This window comes from Amblyomma maculatum, unplaced genomic scaffold (genome assembly GCF_055883805.1).
Source record: "Amblyomma maculatum isolate TAMU_Amacu unplaced genomic scaffold, ASM5588380v1 scaffold_137, whole genome shotgun sequence".
Taxonomy (NCBI): domain Eukaryota; kingdom Metazoa; phylum Arthropoda; class Arachnida; order Ixodida; family Ixodidae; genus Amblyomma; species Amblyomma maculatum.
The window spans coordinates 22,663-39,426 of NW_028146861.1; the positions used below are offsets into that span (position 1 = coordinate 22,663).

Sequence of the window (16,764 nt, forward strand, 5' to 3'; positions counted from 1 at the left end):
GCGGCCCGTTTCGGGCGCGAGGAGGAGGAGGTCGCGGCGCGCCGACCAATCGCGCGCCGGCCTCGCCTCGGTCGCTTGAACACCACGGTGCCCGCATAAAAACGCCGCGCGGACCATTTTCGACACCGTTGGTCTCGTAGAACGCATCATGCCGCCTCAGCCGTCCGGAAAAGCCGTGAAGAAAGCCGGAAAGGCGCAGAAAAACGTCCGCGCCACCGATAAGAAGAAGAAGAAGCGCCGCAGGAAGGAGAGCTTCTCCATCTACATTTACAAGGTGCTGAAGCAGGTGCACCCGGACACCGGAGTTTCCAGCAAGGCCATGTCCATCATGAACAGCTTCGTCAATGACATCTTCGAACGCATTGCAGCGGAGTCCTCCCGTCTTGCCCACTACAACAAGCGCTCCACCATCACGAGCCGGGAGATCCAGACTGCCGTGCGTCTTCTGCTGCCTGGCGAGCTGGCCAAGCATGCCGTGTCCGAAGGCACCAAGGCTGTCACCAAGTACACCAGCTCCAAGTAGGCGCGCAACTGAGCTCGTCGTCGGCGCCAAACTCAACGGCTCTTATCAGAGCCAACCGCAATGCCTGCATTGGCAAACATGCTGTGAGCGATCCGCTACAATGCTCGGAACCATTTTCCCTCTCAGACTGTGTTTGTTTGCTTTATTATTATTATTATTCTACTTTTGCGTACTAGCTGCTTGTTTACAAAGCCTTACGCGTACAGGCGTTGCGAATAATGTTTTATGAACGAAGTACGTTAGGTATATTTGCCGCGTCCAATGTCTATTGCAGTTCGACCAGGCGATAAAATAGTGACTGAGTAGTAGGTCTCGCTGCTCGCTCGTATTTTCGTGTGTCTCCTCTGCTCGCAGCTAGGGGAAAGTAAAAAAAAAAAAAAATAAGGGGAGCCAGGAGCTGCCGCGCGAGCGGTATTGGGGATTCTTGGCGGTCGCAGCACCTTTTGCCCCGCTTGCCGACATATGGTCGCGAAAAGAAAAGCCCCGCTAGCGCATTGGAAAATTGGTGCAGTGACATTAAAATTTTTTGTCCAGTGGCCTAAAAGGAGTCCGTACTAGTGTGGAAAATTGCAACTGCGTGCGTGCCGTACTTGTGGAGAAAAGCGGAGCTCAAATTGGACCGCCGCAAAAACTCGCCCTATTCCAGCATTCTGGCGCACGGCAGGAGATCACCAGGAAGCGGCGAATCGCCATCAGCGGCATGAGGTTGGGAGCTGCCTTAGCAGTTGCTGCTGGTTGTTGGTTTTTGAATAGTGACACAATAGGAATAAAAAAAAAAAAAAAAAAAAATTTTTTTGCACGCTACAATATCTGTTTTCGCAATTAGCGGAAGCAGACAAACCTGGGCGGGTTTCGGAAATGAAACGAACAGCAACGCGGAAAACAAAGCAGGGAGAAAGGACTCTGCGATTCATTTTTATACTATATCTTGCGGTGCTTGTCACACTGCCTGGCTGCACGAGTTCTCTGAATTTGTGTAAACAGCTATAGTAGTATTTATTTTTTATTTTTTCCGCGTAAGCAAGAATTGAAAAGTAAAAAGAAAATTGCATTAGCGTATATGAAACAGGCGTAGAAAGCGTCTCTTGGTACGAGGCAAACTGAAACAAACGGTTATGAGCAATTGGAATTGAAGAATAACGCGAAAGTTTGAAAAATACACGCGATTACTTCGCAAAGCGGAAAGCAAGCCGCACTGGGCACTTTTTTACAGCCACCGTGCGCAAGGCAATTTTCTATTGCAGTAGACGGGTCGCGGCTCCGCTTTTAGTTTCTCACTCGTGCAAAATTAATATTGGGCTTCTACCCTTATTTTGGCTCGCCCGAGGCTCCTACAAAACGAGTAAGTGGTGCTGGCGCGCTACGTGCCGGCGCATCGACCGTGAGTGGTCGAGGGAGCCAGCCAATGGCGTGCCCGCACTCACTCTGGCGCGCGCCGGAGGAGCGCAAACAAGTCATTCCCGTTCCTTTCTCTGATCGTAGCGGACGCGTTCTCTTCATCGTCTTCATCATGTCTGGACGTGGCAAGGGCGGCAAGGGGCTCGGCAAAGGAGGCGCCAAGCGTCACCGCAAGGTCCTGCGAGACAACATCCAGGGCATCACCAAGCCTGCCATCCGTCGCCTGGCGCGCCGAGGCGGTGTCAAGCGCATTTCTGGCCTGATCTACGAGGAGACCCGCGGCGTACTCAAGGTGTTCCTCGAGAACGTCATTCGTGACGCAGTCACGTACACGGAGCACGCCAAGCGCAAGACCGTCACTGCCATGGATGTCGTGTATGCGCTCAAGCGTCAGGGCCGCACGCTGTACGGCTTCGGAGGCTAAGTTGTGGTCGCCAGCCCTCCTTCGCTACAAGCCCTGCAAGGCCGCTTCTCGCTACAAACAGCCCTCTTAAGGGCTACCCAAGTGCTGGATGGGCAGCCGTTGGTTGCTTTCCTCAGCTCCGGATCACATTCATCCCTCTCATGCGCGCGCTTGTTTTATTTTATTTCCTTGTTTTTGTTTTTTCCCGTTGGTGCTCGTGGAAGAAGAAACTGTTCGGAACGGACTGCAGGTGAGCAGCGGCATGCGATATTTCGATAAGTGATTGCTTGTCATGAATTCGCCGCGCCTATTGCGCGATTATGTATGGAAGCATCGTTTACGAGATTTTTCACCGCAATTAAACTGGTGCCTCTCTCGATAGGAGGACGCTGGGCAGTATTTTCAATGTAAATACAGTGCAAAAATTGTCTCGCCAGGAGCGGTTGTCAGCTGGAAAAAGAAAAAAAAAAAAAAAACACTTTGAATACGAATATAACGCGAGGTGCCGATTTCGATTTCAGCTGCTCAATTTATCCATTTAATGCTTCGATTATTAGCAGAACATGGACCGTCATATCTTCTCGCGTTCTGAACGGAGGCTGTGTTCCCTCCATCGGGTGTTTCCCAAGACAGTGCACTAAGGTCGCTTAATTGGAGAGCTGCATATTATGCATCAGCGAATGACGTGCGTTAGCTTAATTTGCAATCACCTTGTTTTTCATGTCTTTTTGGGCCCAGAAGGCTAATTGTGCCCGCCTTATGTGTCGTTAGGCGTGCTGGTTGCGTAATGCTGCGAATCGTTTCGCTTCGACGCTAGCTGGAACTTTGCGGCCGCTCAGGGGCAACTGGACATCGACAGCTCACTTTTGCATTGGAAGTGCTTGCAGCCTCCGAGATATCTGTTGCGCAGACTACTGTCTCGGAGGGCCGCGTACTTCCCCAGGCGACATCGAGAGGGCGCCGCTGCCGCGCCAGGTCTGTTTACATCGCCCACGCGCGCTCTTGGGTACCGAAGAGCTCGAGTTTTCTCCGTGCAATTCTGCGGCCGCATAAAGCGCCAGCTACTGTAATGCATTTATACGCCTACTGGGAAGCTTTGTCCTTTGTGCACCGTATCAAGGTAGCAAAATTTGGCTCACATTCACTTCCCCTGTCCTGCTTGCCGAGCGCACGTGCATGATTTTGCTTCGCGCGACGGCCTTCTTCCTAATATTTATTTCATATTAAATGAGTACTTCAGGTGAGGTTGATTTCAAAGCATGCGAAGCGTTTCTTCCGCCCTGAGACAGGCTTTTGCAGCACGACGTCTGGCTGAAGGCACACCAACTCTAGCTTATCGATTTATTTCCAAAAGAACACTGCTCAGCTGGAAGCGAAATTCTAAATGCGGAGCAAGGGCCGTTACAGCGTTCACTCTTCTCCTGTCAGCATGCAAAGCTAGCGTGCGCGGTTTTCAATCTAGACCTAGCTATCATCCGTACCTTGGCGAGTGTCGATCGCTTGCTAGTGACCGTCTTTGTACACATGTATTCCTTGCACTGCATTGTCACACGTGAGTAGCCTTTAGCCAGACACTGTTGATGTGGACACGTTGTCTGTTTTTTGCGGGACTGAAAACTGCGACGGCTGCCCAAATTTTAATGCTTGCGTCATGTTCCCGCTCTACGTTCCCTGTCTACGCGTGTTGTCGCCGTTCCCTTAATGCCACCGGTTTACGGCTGCAATAAAACGTACATAAACGATATACTGCGTGATGAAAAGATTGTGCGACTTAACCCGCTATTACTTACTGCTAGAGGCGTTCCAAACTTCGCGCACGGAGAGAAGCAAATTTATTTATTTATTTCATAATACTGCAGGCCTTATGACCCAAGCAGGAGGGGCATACCAGGTAACAATCACACACAGAAAAAAAAAAAAAAATACTATACACACTACAATTCGGCGAGAAAAAAGGAATCATAATAGTAATTATTAAACAATTTGACAGTCTAAGAAATAAAAATAGGCAATAACACACAGCACAATTCGGCATGAACAAAGGAAACAGATATAAAGTACTGAAAAGTTGAGCAGCCTAACCAAACAAATGACCTTCCAGTGCCTTGTTAAAATTACTGCTTTGGAAAAGAAATTCTGAAAGCAAATTCCAATCAGAGATGGTCCGTGGGAAAAAACTGTACTTAAATGAATTTGTTCGGGCAAAGACAGGTTGCAGCATATGTTCCCTAGTGTGTCGTGTTCGTCTGGCAGTAGAAGGTTGGACAAAGTTAGGTAATGGAATATTAACTTCCTGTGACAGAATCTTACCAAGAAACAAAATTGTGTTCATTTTGCGGCGGACTGAAAGGAGCGGGATGTCATTTTCTACCATCAGCTGTGTGGGAGAATCAGATCTGCTGTACTTGTGGAAAATAAACCTGACTGCTTTCCTTTGTATCATTTCAAGAGCAGTGATGTTCTTTTTTGTGTGAGGGTCCCAAATGATAGAGGCGTACTCGAGCTTAGTTCGGATGAATGTGTTGTATGCCAAAAATTTGATATTAGAGGGGGCGCGATTAAGTTTGCGTTTTAGGAAGCAGAGTGTCGAGAATGCCGAAGAACAAATTTGTGAGATATGCGGTGACCAGTCCAATTGATTGGTAAGTGTCAGCCCTAAATACTTATGGCTTGCTACTTCTTTAATATCGGAGCCTTGTAGGGAATAAGTAAATGGGCTAAAATGTTTTTTCCTTGTTACACGTAGGAGTACAGTTTTCTTGACATTAAGTTTCATGCTGCGTTCCACACACCATTTGTCAATAGCTGTCAAAGAGGCTTGAAGAATACCATGATCAGAAGTTTTCCTTATCTGCTTAAACACTATGCAATCATCTGCAAATAATCGTATGGATACAGAATTTGGAATAACATCAGGCAAATCATTTATATATATAATGGACCCAACACGCTTCCCTGCGGTACACCCGAAGTGACACACAGTGATTCGGAAATGGCACCATTCACCTCAACAAACTGACTTCTCTTTTCCAAGTATGCCTCTATCCATTGAACTATATATTGTGGAAGACATATTAGCTCTAATTTACGAATAAGTTTATTGTGTGCGACCGTATCGAAGGCCGGAATTGTCAAGGGCAGAGGATAATTCATGAACAGTTGACACAAGTTGGGTAACTGTTGACATTCCTTTTCGGAATCCATGTTGGAAAGGTGATAAAATGTTTTTGTCACTGAGAAAATCCCTAACGATACCCGCCAGAATGTGTTCTATAATTTTGCAACAGCTGCTAGTTATTGATATAGGACGGTAATTGGATAGTATTGATCGATCACCTGATTTGTGAATAGGCACTACACGTGCTACTTTCCAGTCAAAAGGTAAATCGCTTGTACGGAAGGAAACTGAAAACATGTTGGCTGAATACTCAGCAATCTGTGAAGCATAGCGTTTTAAAAAAGTGTTTCGAATGCCGTCCACTCCACAGCCTTTCTTTCTGTCAAGTTGGCGTAGCAATGATAATACGCCTTCTGTTGAGATGGAAGGAATACTACTAGGATCTATACATTCTTTCGGTTTAGTAAGGACAGGTTTCAATGTGAAAACGCTTTGAAAGTAATGATTAAAAGAATCCGCAATTTTATGGCTATCAAGTAACACAGTTTCATCCGTTTTCACTCTATCTATCACTTCCTTTCTCTTACTTAGATGTCTCCAAAATCTGCTAGGATAAGTATTTAAATATGAAGGAAGAATAACTTGGTAGTAATGGTTCTTTGCCATCATTAACTTACGTGCTAACGCGTGCTTTAATTCTTGAAAGGTTGCAGTAGGGGCCTTAAGTTGCCTACGATGTCGTTTTATTTTGCGTTTCAGGTGTATGCAATGCCAAAGTGGAAACCTTTGTCACTCTCTGGTCATGTGGATGAACCTCTATGGCGAACGGAGAAAAATTTTCGGCATTAATTTGCTTGGCATTCTTACTCCCGCATGCCACGAGCTCTTGTGCATGCTAGCTTGCAAAATAATTGCACCAAGCATGTCTGCGTAAAGGTCCAAGTGTGGCGCCTGCCTGCCTGGCTGGCCGGAGCTGACTTCACTGCCTCTCGAGACGTGGCTGCTCTCTTTTGTTTTCTTGGGCGGCCAGGTAATAATTACCAACTTCATTGGCGTTGTGTGTCTATCCGTTCCAACTACTTTTATGCCACCTACTACTGGTGCGACACTAGTCTTACGAAACATTTGGCCATGTCAGTGACTTACCACTTCACTAGCAAGCGTGCGTTTTCGGGCGCCGTGCAGGCTGCTACTTTGACTTTTATTCACTCTCGTTCCAATTTCCATACCCTAATGTGCCCATGCAGTCTCTCTCTCCATCTCAGTCCCTTCCTGAGCTGACCAAAAAAATAAAAGCTTGCACGCAACAACCTGCCGCGGCTACCTGTGTGTCGTGACTGCGCACGTCTGCCGTACTGAAGAGCATGTACATATCGCGCTGCTGACACTTTACCTCGTCACTCGCAATCTTGCTAGATTCCTCTCTACCTTAATAGAGCTGCAGCACAGGCCTTGTCGGTATCAACTAGAGCTTCTGTCTCGGAAAGAGGCTGTTGTGTGCGAGGTCGCCTTTAATAGGAAAACAGAAAAACACCACTGCAATGGCAGCCATGTTCAATCGTAATAAAACCCACATCTGTTGCCCACTGTCTGCAGATCCATCTGTGCTTATACCAGCGGCGGCGACACCAACCAAGTTGAAAGCGTCCTAGCTCTCGGGCTATTTTCTTGCTTCGTCGCTCTACCTTGAACGTTCAATAATTTAAGCACCACGCGTAGCTTCACGGCGAACGGAGATCTATACCGACAGCCGTAGCGTTTGCGCTAACACCTTGTGACGACGGCCCCTATCTCTGTGCGCCGGGAGGTGTTTGCGATTATTTAAAATTTTGTTTTATTTTATTTTAAAAGGAAACAATCCGGGAGCAGGCAATTGCCGGCCCACAGGCTCCTTCCAGCAGCGCGCACACGCGCCGCTGACGACGCTGCCGCCTATGCCCGCGTCTCTCAAGAGGCCTGCTTTTGCTTGGCCGGCAAAGGTAAAGGATAGGCGCACCGTAATCTCTTGGTGTAGCACGGTTACACCTAGACGTTTGTCACGCATGCGGTGCGCGAAACCAACGCGCGCTCAAAAAGTGTCGATTTCCAGCATTCTCGGGGCCGCTGAACGGAGGGAAGCCATCGGTCCCTCCGTCGACCAATCAGCTAGGCGGACAGGGCGAGGAGGAGCGGCGCAGCGCGTCTCACCGCTCAGTGCGCGCGCTTCCGTCGCTCACGTCTGACGCTCGTCTGCCGCCGCTATGGCTAGGACAAAGCAAACTGCCCGCAAGAGCACCGGTGGGAAGGCTCCCCGCAAGCAACTGGCTACAAAGGCTGCTCGTAAGAGTGCCCCAGCCACCGGAGGCGTAAAGAAACCTCACCGTTATAGACCAGGAACGGTAGCCCTGCGAGAGATCCGCAGATATCAGAAATCCACCGAGCTCCTCATCCGCAAGCTGCCCTTCCAGCGCCTGGTGAGGGAAATCGCCCAGGATTTCAAGACCGACCTGCGTTTCCAGAGCTCGGCCGTCATGGCTCTTCAGGAGGCTAGCGAGGCGTACCTGGTCGGCCTCTTTGAGGATACCAACCTGTGCGCAATCCACGCCAAGCGCGTCACCATCATGCCCAAGGACATCCAACTGGCGAGGCGCATCCGCGGAGAGCGCGCCTAAAAAGCGCAGCCGCTTCGGAGCCCCCTGTGCAGCAACGCTTTTCAACGGTCCTTCTCAGGACCACCAAAACGTCTGCTTTGGCCACGGGACAGCGGCGAACCTGAGCTCCGAACCCACGTTCCTCTCTCTCTCTCACATGCTGCACGTTTCGTTTCGTACGTGCTGGAAACCGGTGAGTAGCTGTGAAAGCGATTGCTCGCGTCCTTCACTTGCGGCTCCGTGCTGGCCGCACTTTGTCGATGACATACATTACAGCTGCTGCACTCGCACGATGCGTGCTAGAGGAAAGCAGCGAAACATTCAACTGCATCGTCCCTGTGCAAAGGCAAGTGGTTTTGATTGGTACCCTGAGCCGTCTACTAAATAGGTGCACGCACCATTCATTTAATCGTCCCTATCACATCAGACCGCAGGTTTCGTTCCATGCTTGCTCGCGTCGCAGTTGCCCCTGTTTACACTATTTCATCTCGCACGCGTAGCGCGTCAGTGATGAGAAGCGGGACTGCGGGTGTGCGTCTGGTTGTTTTTTTTATTTTTTTTTTGGCACGCTAATGGGTTCTGCAGACGGGGAGGGAAATTATCGCCGCTCACGGGATTACTAAAGCGTGATTGGTCGTGTGTCGGAAACCGCGAAAGAAAATTAAAACAAAACACTAATATTGCGATTGGTATGCAACTAGTTGTTTCAATCACTGTGCGCCATTCTGTTTGTATCGGTCAATAAAAGTATATAAATATACCATTCAGCGCTCTGTCATGTCACTTCCCTCCCATGTTTGCCTGTCTGCACTGTAAACGAATCTCACAATAGTAAGCGTACTTGCGTGCAGTGCGGCGGACTCATTGCAGACCGCCGCGCCCGGTAATGACACGAAATAAACAAACAGCAACTTGGTCGAGAGGGATTCAGCGGTCCGGAGAAGACGGATCGCAGAGCAATGCCCCGCCAAGGCAGGCGCTTGGTTGGTCCTGAGAAGGACCGTTAGTCGCGAGCTGACGCTGCTGGCGTGCCTACGTAGACGGTCGTAGCGCTGCTTACGCCTTCTTCTCGGTCTTCTTGGGAAGAAGCACGGCCTGGATGTTGGGCAGTACGCCGCCTTGCGCGATGGTCACTCCGGAGAGCAGCTTGTTCAGCTCCTCGTCATTGCGGATGGCCAGCTGCAGGTGGCGAGGGATGATCCTAGTCTTCTTGTTGTCGCGAGCGGCGTTGCCAGCCAGCTCGAGCACCTCGGCGGCCAGATACTCGAGAACGGCTGCCAGGTAGACGGGAGCGCCCGCTCCGACGCGCTCGGCGTAGTTACCCTTGCGCAGGAGACGGTGAATTCGGCCCACTGGGAACTGGAGTCCCGCGCGGCTGGAGCGGGTCTTGCTCTTGCCCTTGGCTTTGCCGCCCTTACCACGTCCAGACATTGTTGCGCAGGGGAGATCGACAAGGGGCAGCAGCGACAACGTTCACTGCCAGAATGAGCCGGAACCAGCATTCTGCGGCCCGTTTCGGGCGCGAGGAGGAGGAGGTCGCGGCGCGCCGACCAATCGCGCGCCGGCCTCGCCTCGGTCGCTTGAACACCACGGTGCCCGCATAAAAACGCCGCGCGGACCATTTTCGACACCGTTGGTCTCGTAGAACGCATCATGCCGCCTCAGCCGTCCGGAAAAGCCGTGAAGTGTTAGGGCTAGCTCCAGCGTGCCGGTTCTCGGATCGCTTCCCGCGGCAGCTATTCTCCATGCGCAGCTCGGAATAACATCGCTCGTGCTTGTGCTGTTTGGATTATTGCGTCGTGGAGCTGGGGACGCCCCCGCGGCTTCGGTGAGTCGTTGTTGCTGTTTTTTGAGATTGTAGAGGCAGGCGGGTAGCGCTCCTTCCTCCGGCGCGGCGTGCACGCACGCGTGCGCGTGGTGCCTGGCGGCGCGGCCGCTATGGCATCGCCTTCCTCTTCGTCTCGGCTTCGGCCGTATGTGTTCTTTTCGCGCGTGCCGAAAGGCATTTTGAATGTTCATCTTTGTGAGGACCTCGTCAAGAGGTTTAACAAGAACGAGCTTAAATGTGTTCAGGATTTTGGTGGTGGTAGGTTCGAGGTCACCTTTAAGACCAAACAGGCGGTTGATCGCTTTTTAGCAGATCCTGTCGTTCGTGTGAAGGATGTGGAGATTAAGTTTGAGTACCGCGGAGTCCGCTCCCGGTACGTGAGAGTGTTCGGTTTCCCGTCGGACTTGCCGGCCGCCCCGCTCGTGTCTGAGCTCGAGGCGTACGGAAAGGTACAGACTAGGCAGTTGGAAAATGTTCCGGGGTTCCCTGATGTTGAGAGCGGTAACCTCAGAATTAAGATGGAGATGGCTAGACCAGTTCCAAACCTTTTGAAAGTTGGCGAGAGGGTCGTTCAGTGCGAGTACGAAGGAGTGACGCGTCTTTGCCGCTTGTGCAGGCGCGTGGGGCATCTTGCGGCAGCGTGCCCAACTCCTAAGTGCAAGCGCTGCGCGCAGTATGGACATGAGGATTGTGACGCCGATTGCGCGCGTTGCGGTGGTGACCACGCCATTTCCGCATGCACGAAACGGTCGTTTGCTTCGGTGACTGTCGCCGCCGCTTCGAGCGGGCCGGCAGCCGCCGCGGGGCAGCCGCCGCTGCCGCCCCCATCCCTGGCGCAGGTTGCTGTTGAGTCACCAGCCAAGGAGAACGGAGAGGAGGAGCAGCTTGGCGATGGCGTGAGTGAGGAGGCCGTTCTCGCCGCGCCCGCTGCTGCGGAGGAGCTTCCCGTCCCGCACGCTTCGGCCGAGGTGTGCGAGTGGTGGGCTCCACCCGCGCCCGATGCGGCGCCGGCATTGGAAGCGACCGCGCCGGCGGCCGCTGCCGACGCCGCACAGGCTGAAAAGGAGCCTGAGGATGCAGCCTTGCAGAGGGCCGCTGCGGCGGCCCCGGCTGCTGAGCCGACACAAACCGCCGCTATCGACGCGGGGTTTGTGGCGGTAAAGACGAAGCGGCGCAGGAAGCGCGCGCAAAAACAAGAAGGAGCGGAGATTGACACCGACTCCGAGGGTACCTCCTCCCAGGCTAAGACCGGACGGCCTGCTGCCAAGCGGGTGGTCGTGGCGGTGGCACGGAACCCCTCCGACGGGGACGAGGAACCTGGCGCGACATCTTCCAGCCAGGACGAAGGTTCAGACATGGAGCAGGAAGTCAGCATTGGTGAGAGGCAGCATTCTATTTCTCCTCCCATTGAGCTAGCTCCCTGTTTGCTATGTAAGGGTAAGGGTTGTGAGTGTTTTGCTGAGGCCGATGAGGCAGAGCTTCCCCCCTCGTCCTCACCGTCCGTAAGGTCCGCTTGCTCCTTCTGTGGCGTGGTTGACTGCGAATGCTCTCAGCGTTCCAGTTCCTCCTCGTCCTCGTCTCCTTCCCCCTCCACTTCCGACTCCTCTGCTAAAGAGGAGTCCCCCCCCGACCGTCAGGTTGGGGCAGCCCCAGGTTCTCAATAGGGTGTTTATTTTTCCAGGTCTCTTGCTCCGATAGTTCCGCCTTTCGCGGGTTTTCTTTTCCGTTTATTAGGTTTCTAGGCAGCTTCTTTCTCAATTCATCATGGCATCGCTCACATTAGCTACTTTTAACTGTCGTGGCATGTCCCGTCGTCCCAAGCAAGCTGAGATCCTTCAGCTTGCTAGCTCTAAAAACATAGATATTTTGGTCTTGCAAGAGACCTACATCCATCGCCTTGGCCAGATCAGGAGCTTTGACAGAACATTTGGCACCAGGTCTTACTGGAGCTATGGTGCGTCGGGTTCCCGCGGCGTTGGTATTATTCTTATGCCACGCTTCCGCGGCTCGGTTTTGCGCCACTCCAGGGATGCTGAGGGCCGCGTCCTGTCTGTAGACCTTGATTCTGGCATTCGCATAGTTAACATTTATGCTCCGAACAGAGGTCGTGATCTGGGTGCCTTCTTCAAGCACCTTGACTCCCAGCTAATAGGTCCATCCAAGTTAGTTCTAGTGGGTGATTTCAACTGTGTCCTTGACAGGGCGGATCGCCTCTCTTTTCGAGGCACTCCGCCCAAGGAGCGGGATAGGCAGGGGGCGCGTGCACTTAGGGAGCTGGTCGAGGAGCTAGATTTGGTCGATGCCTGGAAGGTGCTCCGCTCAGGACAGTCAGGGATGACTTGGACTGGGAGGCGCCTTCAGAGTAGGCTAGACCGCTTCTACGTCTCTCCAACACTAGCCTCCGGCATGCACTCCATGTGGTCGGTCCCCTCCGCGTTGAGCGATCACAAGTGTGTCATCCTTCGCTTCAGTGATGGGATCCTGGTCCCTCGCGAGAAGGGGACCTGGCGCCTCAACTCGCGGCTTTTAGAGGACCAGGAGGTTGTTAAGGAGGTCTCTGGTATTCTTCGAAACTCTCTACAGTCCAACCTAGGCTTAGACGGTGTCGGATGGGATGGCATTAAGGCAGATGTGCGTGACTGTTTCAAGGCGGCGGGAATGAGGCGGGCACGTGAGGAACGGCAGGAGATCACCATTGTCTCTGATGTCATCCTCCTGCTTTCTAAGCCTCTTTCTGCTGGCCAAGGGGTCACCGAAGCACTCGCCTCGCAGCGCATCCGGCTCCGAAAATTGCTCCAGCAACGCTGGGATGGTCTTAGGGCTATGGCGCGAGCTGAGCGGTGGGAGAGGGAACATTGGTGCAGCAGACACCTCCTCCGACGCCGCTTAGCGCGCACAGAGACTTCCCTCACTGAATTGGTAGACCCGGTTACGGGGTCCATCTCCAACACTCCGGATGCTGTTCTTAAAGCAACACGGCAGTTTTATTCCGTCCTATATCAGGCTCCAGCTCCAACCACAGCTACTTTTCCACTTGAATCCCCCTCCAAACCAGTTCACCTATCAGGAGCTCCCTTGGATGAGACAGAATTAGAAGCGGCGCTCAAATCGTTCCACAGAAATCGTAGCCCAGGTTCGGACGGCCTGACTGTTGAGTTTTATGTCAAGTTCTGGAAGCAGCTCGGGAAGCCTTTCACCGCTCTTGTAAACAGGCTCCTGGGTGAGGGGACGCTCTCAGGTACTCAGAGGGAAGGACGGATCACTCTCCTTTGTAAGGATGAGTCGAGACGCACTGACCTACGAGCCTGGCGTCCCATCACGCTCCTGAACGTCGACTACAAGCTCATAGCCAAGTGCCTGTCCTCTCGGTTAACTTCTTTTCTTCCAGACATTATAGGCCCATATCAGGCTTGTAGTGTTCCTGGTCGTTCCACTCAGCTTCACGGTTTTGCCCTTAGGGACCTTTTCCTCTGGGCTCAACATAGAAATCTTCAGGGTATTCTTTGTTCGTTTGATCAGGAGAAGGCTTTTGATGTTGTTAGTCATTCCTACTTATTCCAAGTCCTGGAAGAAGCTGGTATAGACTCTGATTTCCAGCGCATGGTCAGAGCTCTATATACCAGGCCAGTTTCAGCCGTTACTGTGCTCGGACGCACCTCCGAATTTTTTGACGTGGGCCGTGGAGTCAGGCAGGGATGCCCCCTATCTCCTGCCCTCTACGTGCTCGCATTTGAACCCCTGTTACAAAGGCTCTCTCGAGACAGTCGCATAGCTCGCTTTCCGCTGCCGCCAGGTTCTCCACCAGCTCCCATCTTTGCCTATGCAGATGACCTAACCATTGTCGTCCCGGATGAGGCTTCCGTCTCCTCCGTTCTGGATGTCATGGAGGTGTACTGTAAGGCGAGTGGGGCTAAGGTTAATAGGTCGAAGAGTGCCACCCTCTATTTTGGGTGTGCACCATCCAGTCCTCAGCCCGCTCATGGTCTTCCCGTGAAGGCTGAAGTCCGTCTCCTTGGTTTTTATTTCAATTCACAAGGCCTTTCAGATAGGAATTGGTCCTCTGCTCAAGAGAAAATTGAATCGAGGGCAAGAGAGTATGAGAAGCTCTTGTGTCCGCTTACGGCTCGAGCCACTATCACTCGGTCCCTCCTGTTCTCGGTGCTGACCTATGTCGCTGGCGTAACACCTCTGTCAGCACGGACGAAGCTTCACCTGGAGCGGATCCTTTTCCGTTTCTTGTGGAGTGGAGCTCCTGACAAGGTCAAAAGACTTGTGGTGAAGCTGCCTAGGGAGAGGGGAGGCCTCGGCATCTCCGACCTTGGCATCGTAGCCTCAGCCTTGCACGTCAGGTGGACCCAAGTGGCATTGAACTCGGACATGCCTCTGACTCAAAGCCTGACTTCGTTTTTTCTGAGTACTCGACTCCGCCTTTTCGCCCAGAGCACGTATTCTCATTGCGTGCCACGATCGGGCTCTCCTTCCCCTTTTTATGCTCAGGCAGCTACCTGCCTTGAGCGTCTGCGTAAGGAGGAGGCGGACATTGATGTGGTTTCGGTGCCCCTAAAGGAACTAGTTAGGCTTTTGACTCCTAGTCTTCCCCCTCACCTCCGTCTTTACGACCTCGCTAATGTTAAGCCCAGCTGGCGGTATATCACAGCGGATTTTTTGGAAGCAAGCAGAGCGTCCTTTATGTACCGCTTCGCCAGGGGAGTCCTCCCCATTAAGGCGCCGGCGTTTACACGGACCAGCCTGCGACCAACTTGTCCGACTTGTGGTGGTAGAGAGGACACTGTGCACATATTCTCGCAGTGTCTCCTTCCTGAAGCGCTTCTCCGTCGTGTAGCTAACCTCTTCCAGCTTCCGGGTATACCGTACCAGACCGTGCAATACCTGAACCCGTTGCCAGGCGTGGCCGTTAACCAGTTCGTCCTCTTGCTCGTGGAGTGCGCGTACCAAGTATGGCTGGCACGCTGCGCGGCCGCATACAACAGCAGAGTTCCAGGCCTCCATGAAGTAATTGCAAAAGTACGGAAAGAGGTCTGGTTCTGCCTGCAGCGGGAACGTCGCATTCTTGGCGAGCAGAGGTTCTCGAAGATTTGGTGCGGACCGTCTGTGATTTTTTCGGTTAAGGGTGGAACACTCTCTGTGTCATTATGATTTTCTCACAGGGATTGGTTGTCCTTAGTGACACTTGTGCTGTCATGAAGGTTCACCTCGTCGGCTCGATGCCACGATGGCGCTGCAGGCCGTCTTTGCGTTTGATGACACTCACTCCTGTGAGGGCATCGCGCGGCGGCCCCCTTGTCCGGGTAGGACCCTCACCTCGAACTAAAAAACTCTCCCAGACCCCACTTGGCCCTGGGGGGGACTTTGCCGGAGGTGTTGAATGGATGATGATGGGCTGATGAGTTATGTGTGACTCTGGGGCACGGCACCTCCGGGTGTCAATCCCCCTCCCCATCTGACAACGGCAAGAAAGCCGGAAAGGCGCAGAAAAACGTCCGCGCCACCGATAAGAAGAAGAAGAAGCGCCGCAGGAAGGAGAGCTTCTCCATCTACATTTACAAGGTGCTGAAGCAGGTGCACCCGGACACCGGAGTTTCCAGCAAGGCCATGTCCATCATGAACAGCTTCGTCAATGACATCTTCGAACGCATTGCAGCGGAGTCCTCCCGTCTTGCCCACTACAACAAGCGCTCCACCATCACGAGCCGGGAGATCCAGACTGCCGTGCGTCTTCTGCTGCCTGGCGAGCTGGCCAAGCATGCCGTGTCCGAAGGCACCAAGGCTGTCACCAAGTACACCAGCTCCAAGTAGGCGCGCAACTGAGCTCGTCGTCGGCGCCAAACTCAACGGCTCTTATCAGAGCCAACCGCAATGCCTGCATTGGCAAACATGCTGTGAGCGATCCGCTACAATGCTCGGAACCATTTTCCCTCTCAGACTGTGTTTGTTTGCTTTATTATTATTATTATTCTACTTTTGCGTACTAGCTGCTTGTTTACAAAGCCTTACGCGTACAGGCGTTGCGAATAATGTTTTATGAACGAAGTACGTTAGGTATATTTGCCGCGTCCAATGTCTATTGCAGTTCGACCAGGCGATAAAATAGTGACTGAGTAGTAGGTCTCGCTGCTCGCTCGTATTTTCGTGTGTCTCCTCTGCTCGCAGCTAGGGGAAAGTAAAAAAAAAAAAAAATAAGGGGAGCCAGGAGCTGCCGCGCGAGCGGTATTGGGGATTCTTGGCGGTCGCAGCACCTTTTGCCCCGCTTGCCGACATATGGTCGCGAAAAGAAAAGCCCCGCTAGCGCATTGGAAAATTGGTGCAGTGACATTAAAATTTTTTGTCCAGTGGCCTAAAAGGAGTCCGTACTAGTGTGGAAAATTGCAACTGCGTGCGTGCCGTACTTGTGGAGAAAAGCGGAGCTCAAATTGGACCGCCGCAAAAACTCGCCCTATTCCAGCATTCTGGCGCACGGCAGGAGATCACCAGGAAGCGGCGAATCGCCATCAGCGGCATGAGGTTGGGAGCTGCCTTAGCAGTTGCTGCTGGTTGTTGGTTTTTGAATAGTGACACAATAGGAATAAAAAAAAAAAAAAAAAAATTTTTTTGCACGCTACAATATCTGTTTTCGCAATTAGCGGAAGCAGACAAACCTGGGCGGGTTTCGGAAATGAAACGAACAGCAACGCGGAAAACAAAGCAGGGAGAAAGGACTCTGCGATTCATTTTTATACTATATCTTGCGGTGCTTGTCACACTGCCTGGCTGCACGAGTTCTCTGAATTTGTGTAAACAGCTATAGTAGTATTTATTTTTTATTTTTTCCGCGTAAGCAAGAATTGAAAAGTAAAAAGAAAATTG

At 52.1% G+C, this 16,764-nt stretch overlaps 4 protein-coding genes across 4 annotated transcripts; 3 read left to right on the forward strand and 1 right to left on the reverse strand.

The window, feature by feature from the left end:
• Window positions 1–49: 49 nt before the first annotated feature.
• Window positions 50–1,317, forward strand: LOC146170624 (histone H2B-like). Its single transcript, XM_084586886.1, has one exon. It carries the CDS (start codon window positions 149–151, stop codon window positions 521–523), a length of 375 nt encoding a protein of 124 aa, XP_084443012.1. The 5' UTR covers window positions 50–148; the 3' UTR covers window positions 524–1,317.
• A 644-nt stretch (window positions 1,318–1,961) lies between these two features.
• On the forward strand, window positions 1,962–2,422 carry LOC146170625 (histone H4). Its single transcript, XM_084586883.1, has one exon. It carries the CDS (start codon window positions 2,034–2,036, stop codon window positions 2,343–2,345), a length of 312 nt encoding a protein of 103 aa, XP_084443009.1. The 5' UTR covers window positions 1,962–2,033; the 3' UTR covers window positions 2,346–2,422.
• A 5,199-nt stretch (window positions 2,423–7,621) lies between these two features.
• On the forward strand, window positions 7,622–8,833 carry LOC146170626 (histone H3). The gene has a single exon (XM_084586884.1). The coding sequence runs from the start codon at window positions 7,683–7,685 to the stop codon at window positions 8,091–8,093; it is 411 nt and encodes a 136-aa protein (XP_084443010.1). The 5' UTR covers window positions 7,622–7,682; the 3' UTR covers window positions 8,094–8,833.
• Window positions 8,614–9,577, reverse strand: LOC146170627 (histone H2A-like). The gene has a single exon (XM_084586889.1). It carries the CDS (start codon window positions 9,501–9,503, stop codon window positions 9,129–9,131), a length of 375 nt encoding a protein of 124 aa, XP_084443015.1. The 5' UTR covers window positions 9,504–9,577; the 3' UTR covers window positions 8,614–9,128.
• Between the last annotated feature and the right edge of the window lie 7,187 nt (window positions 9,578–16,764).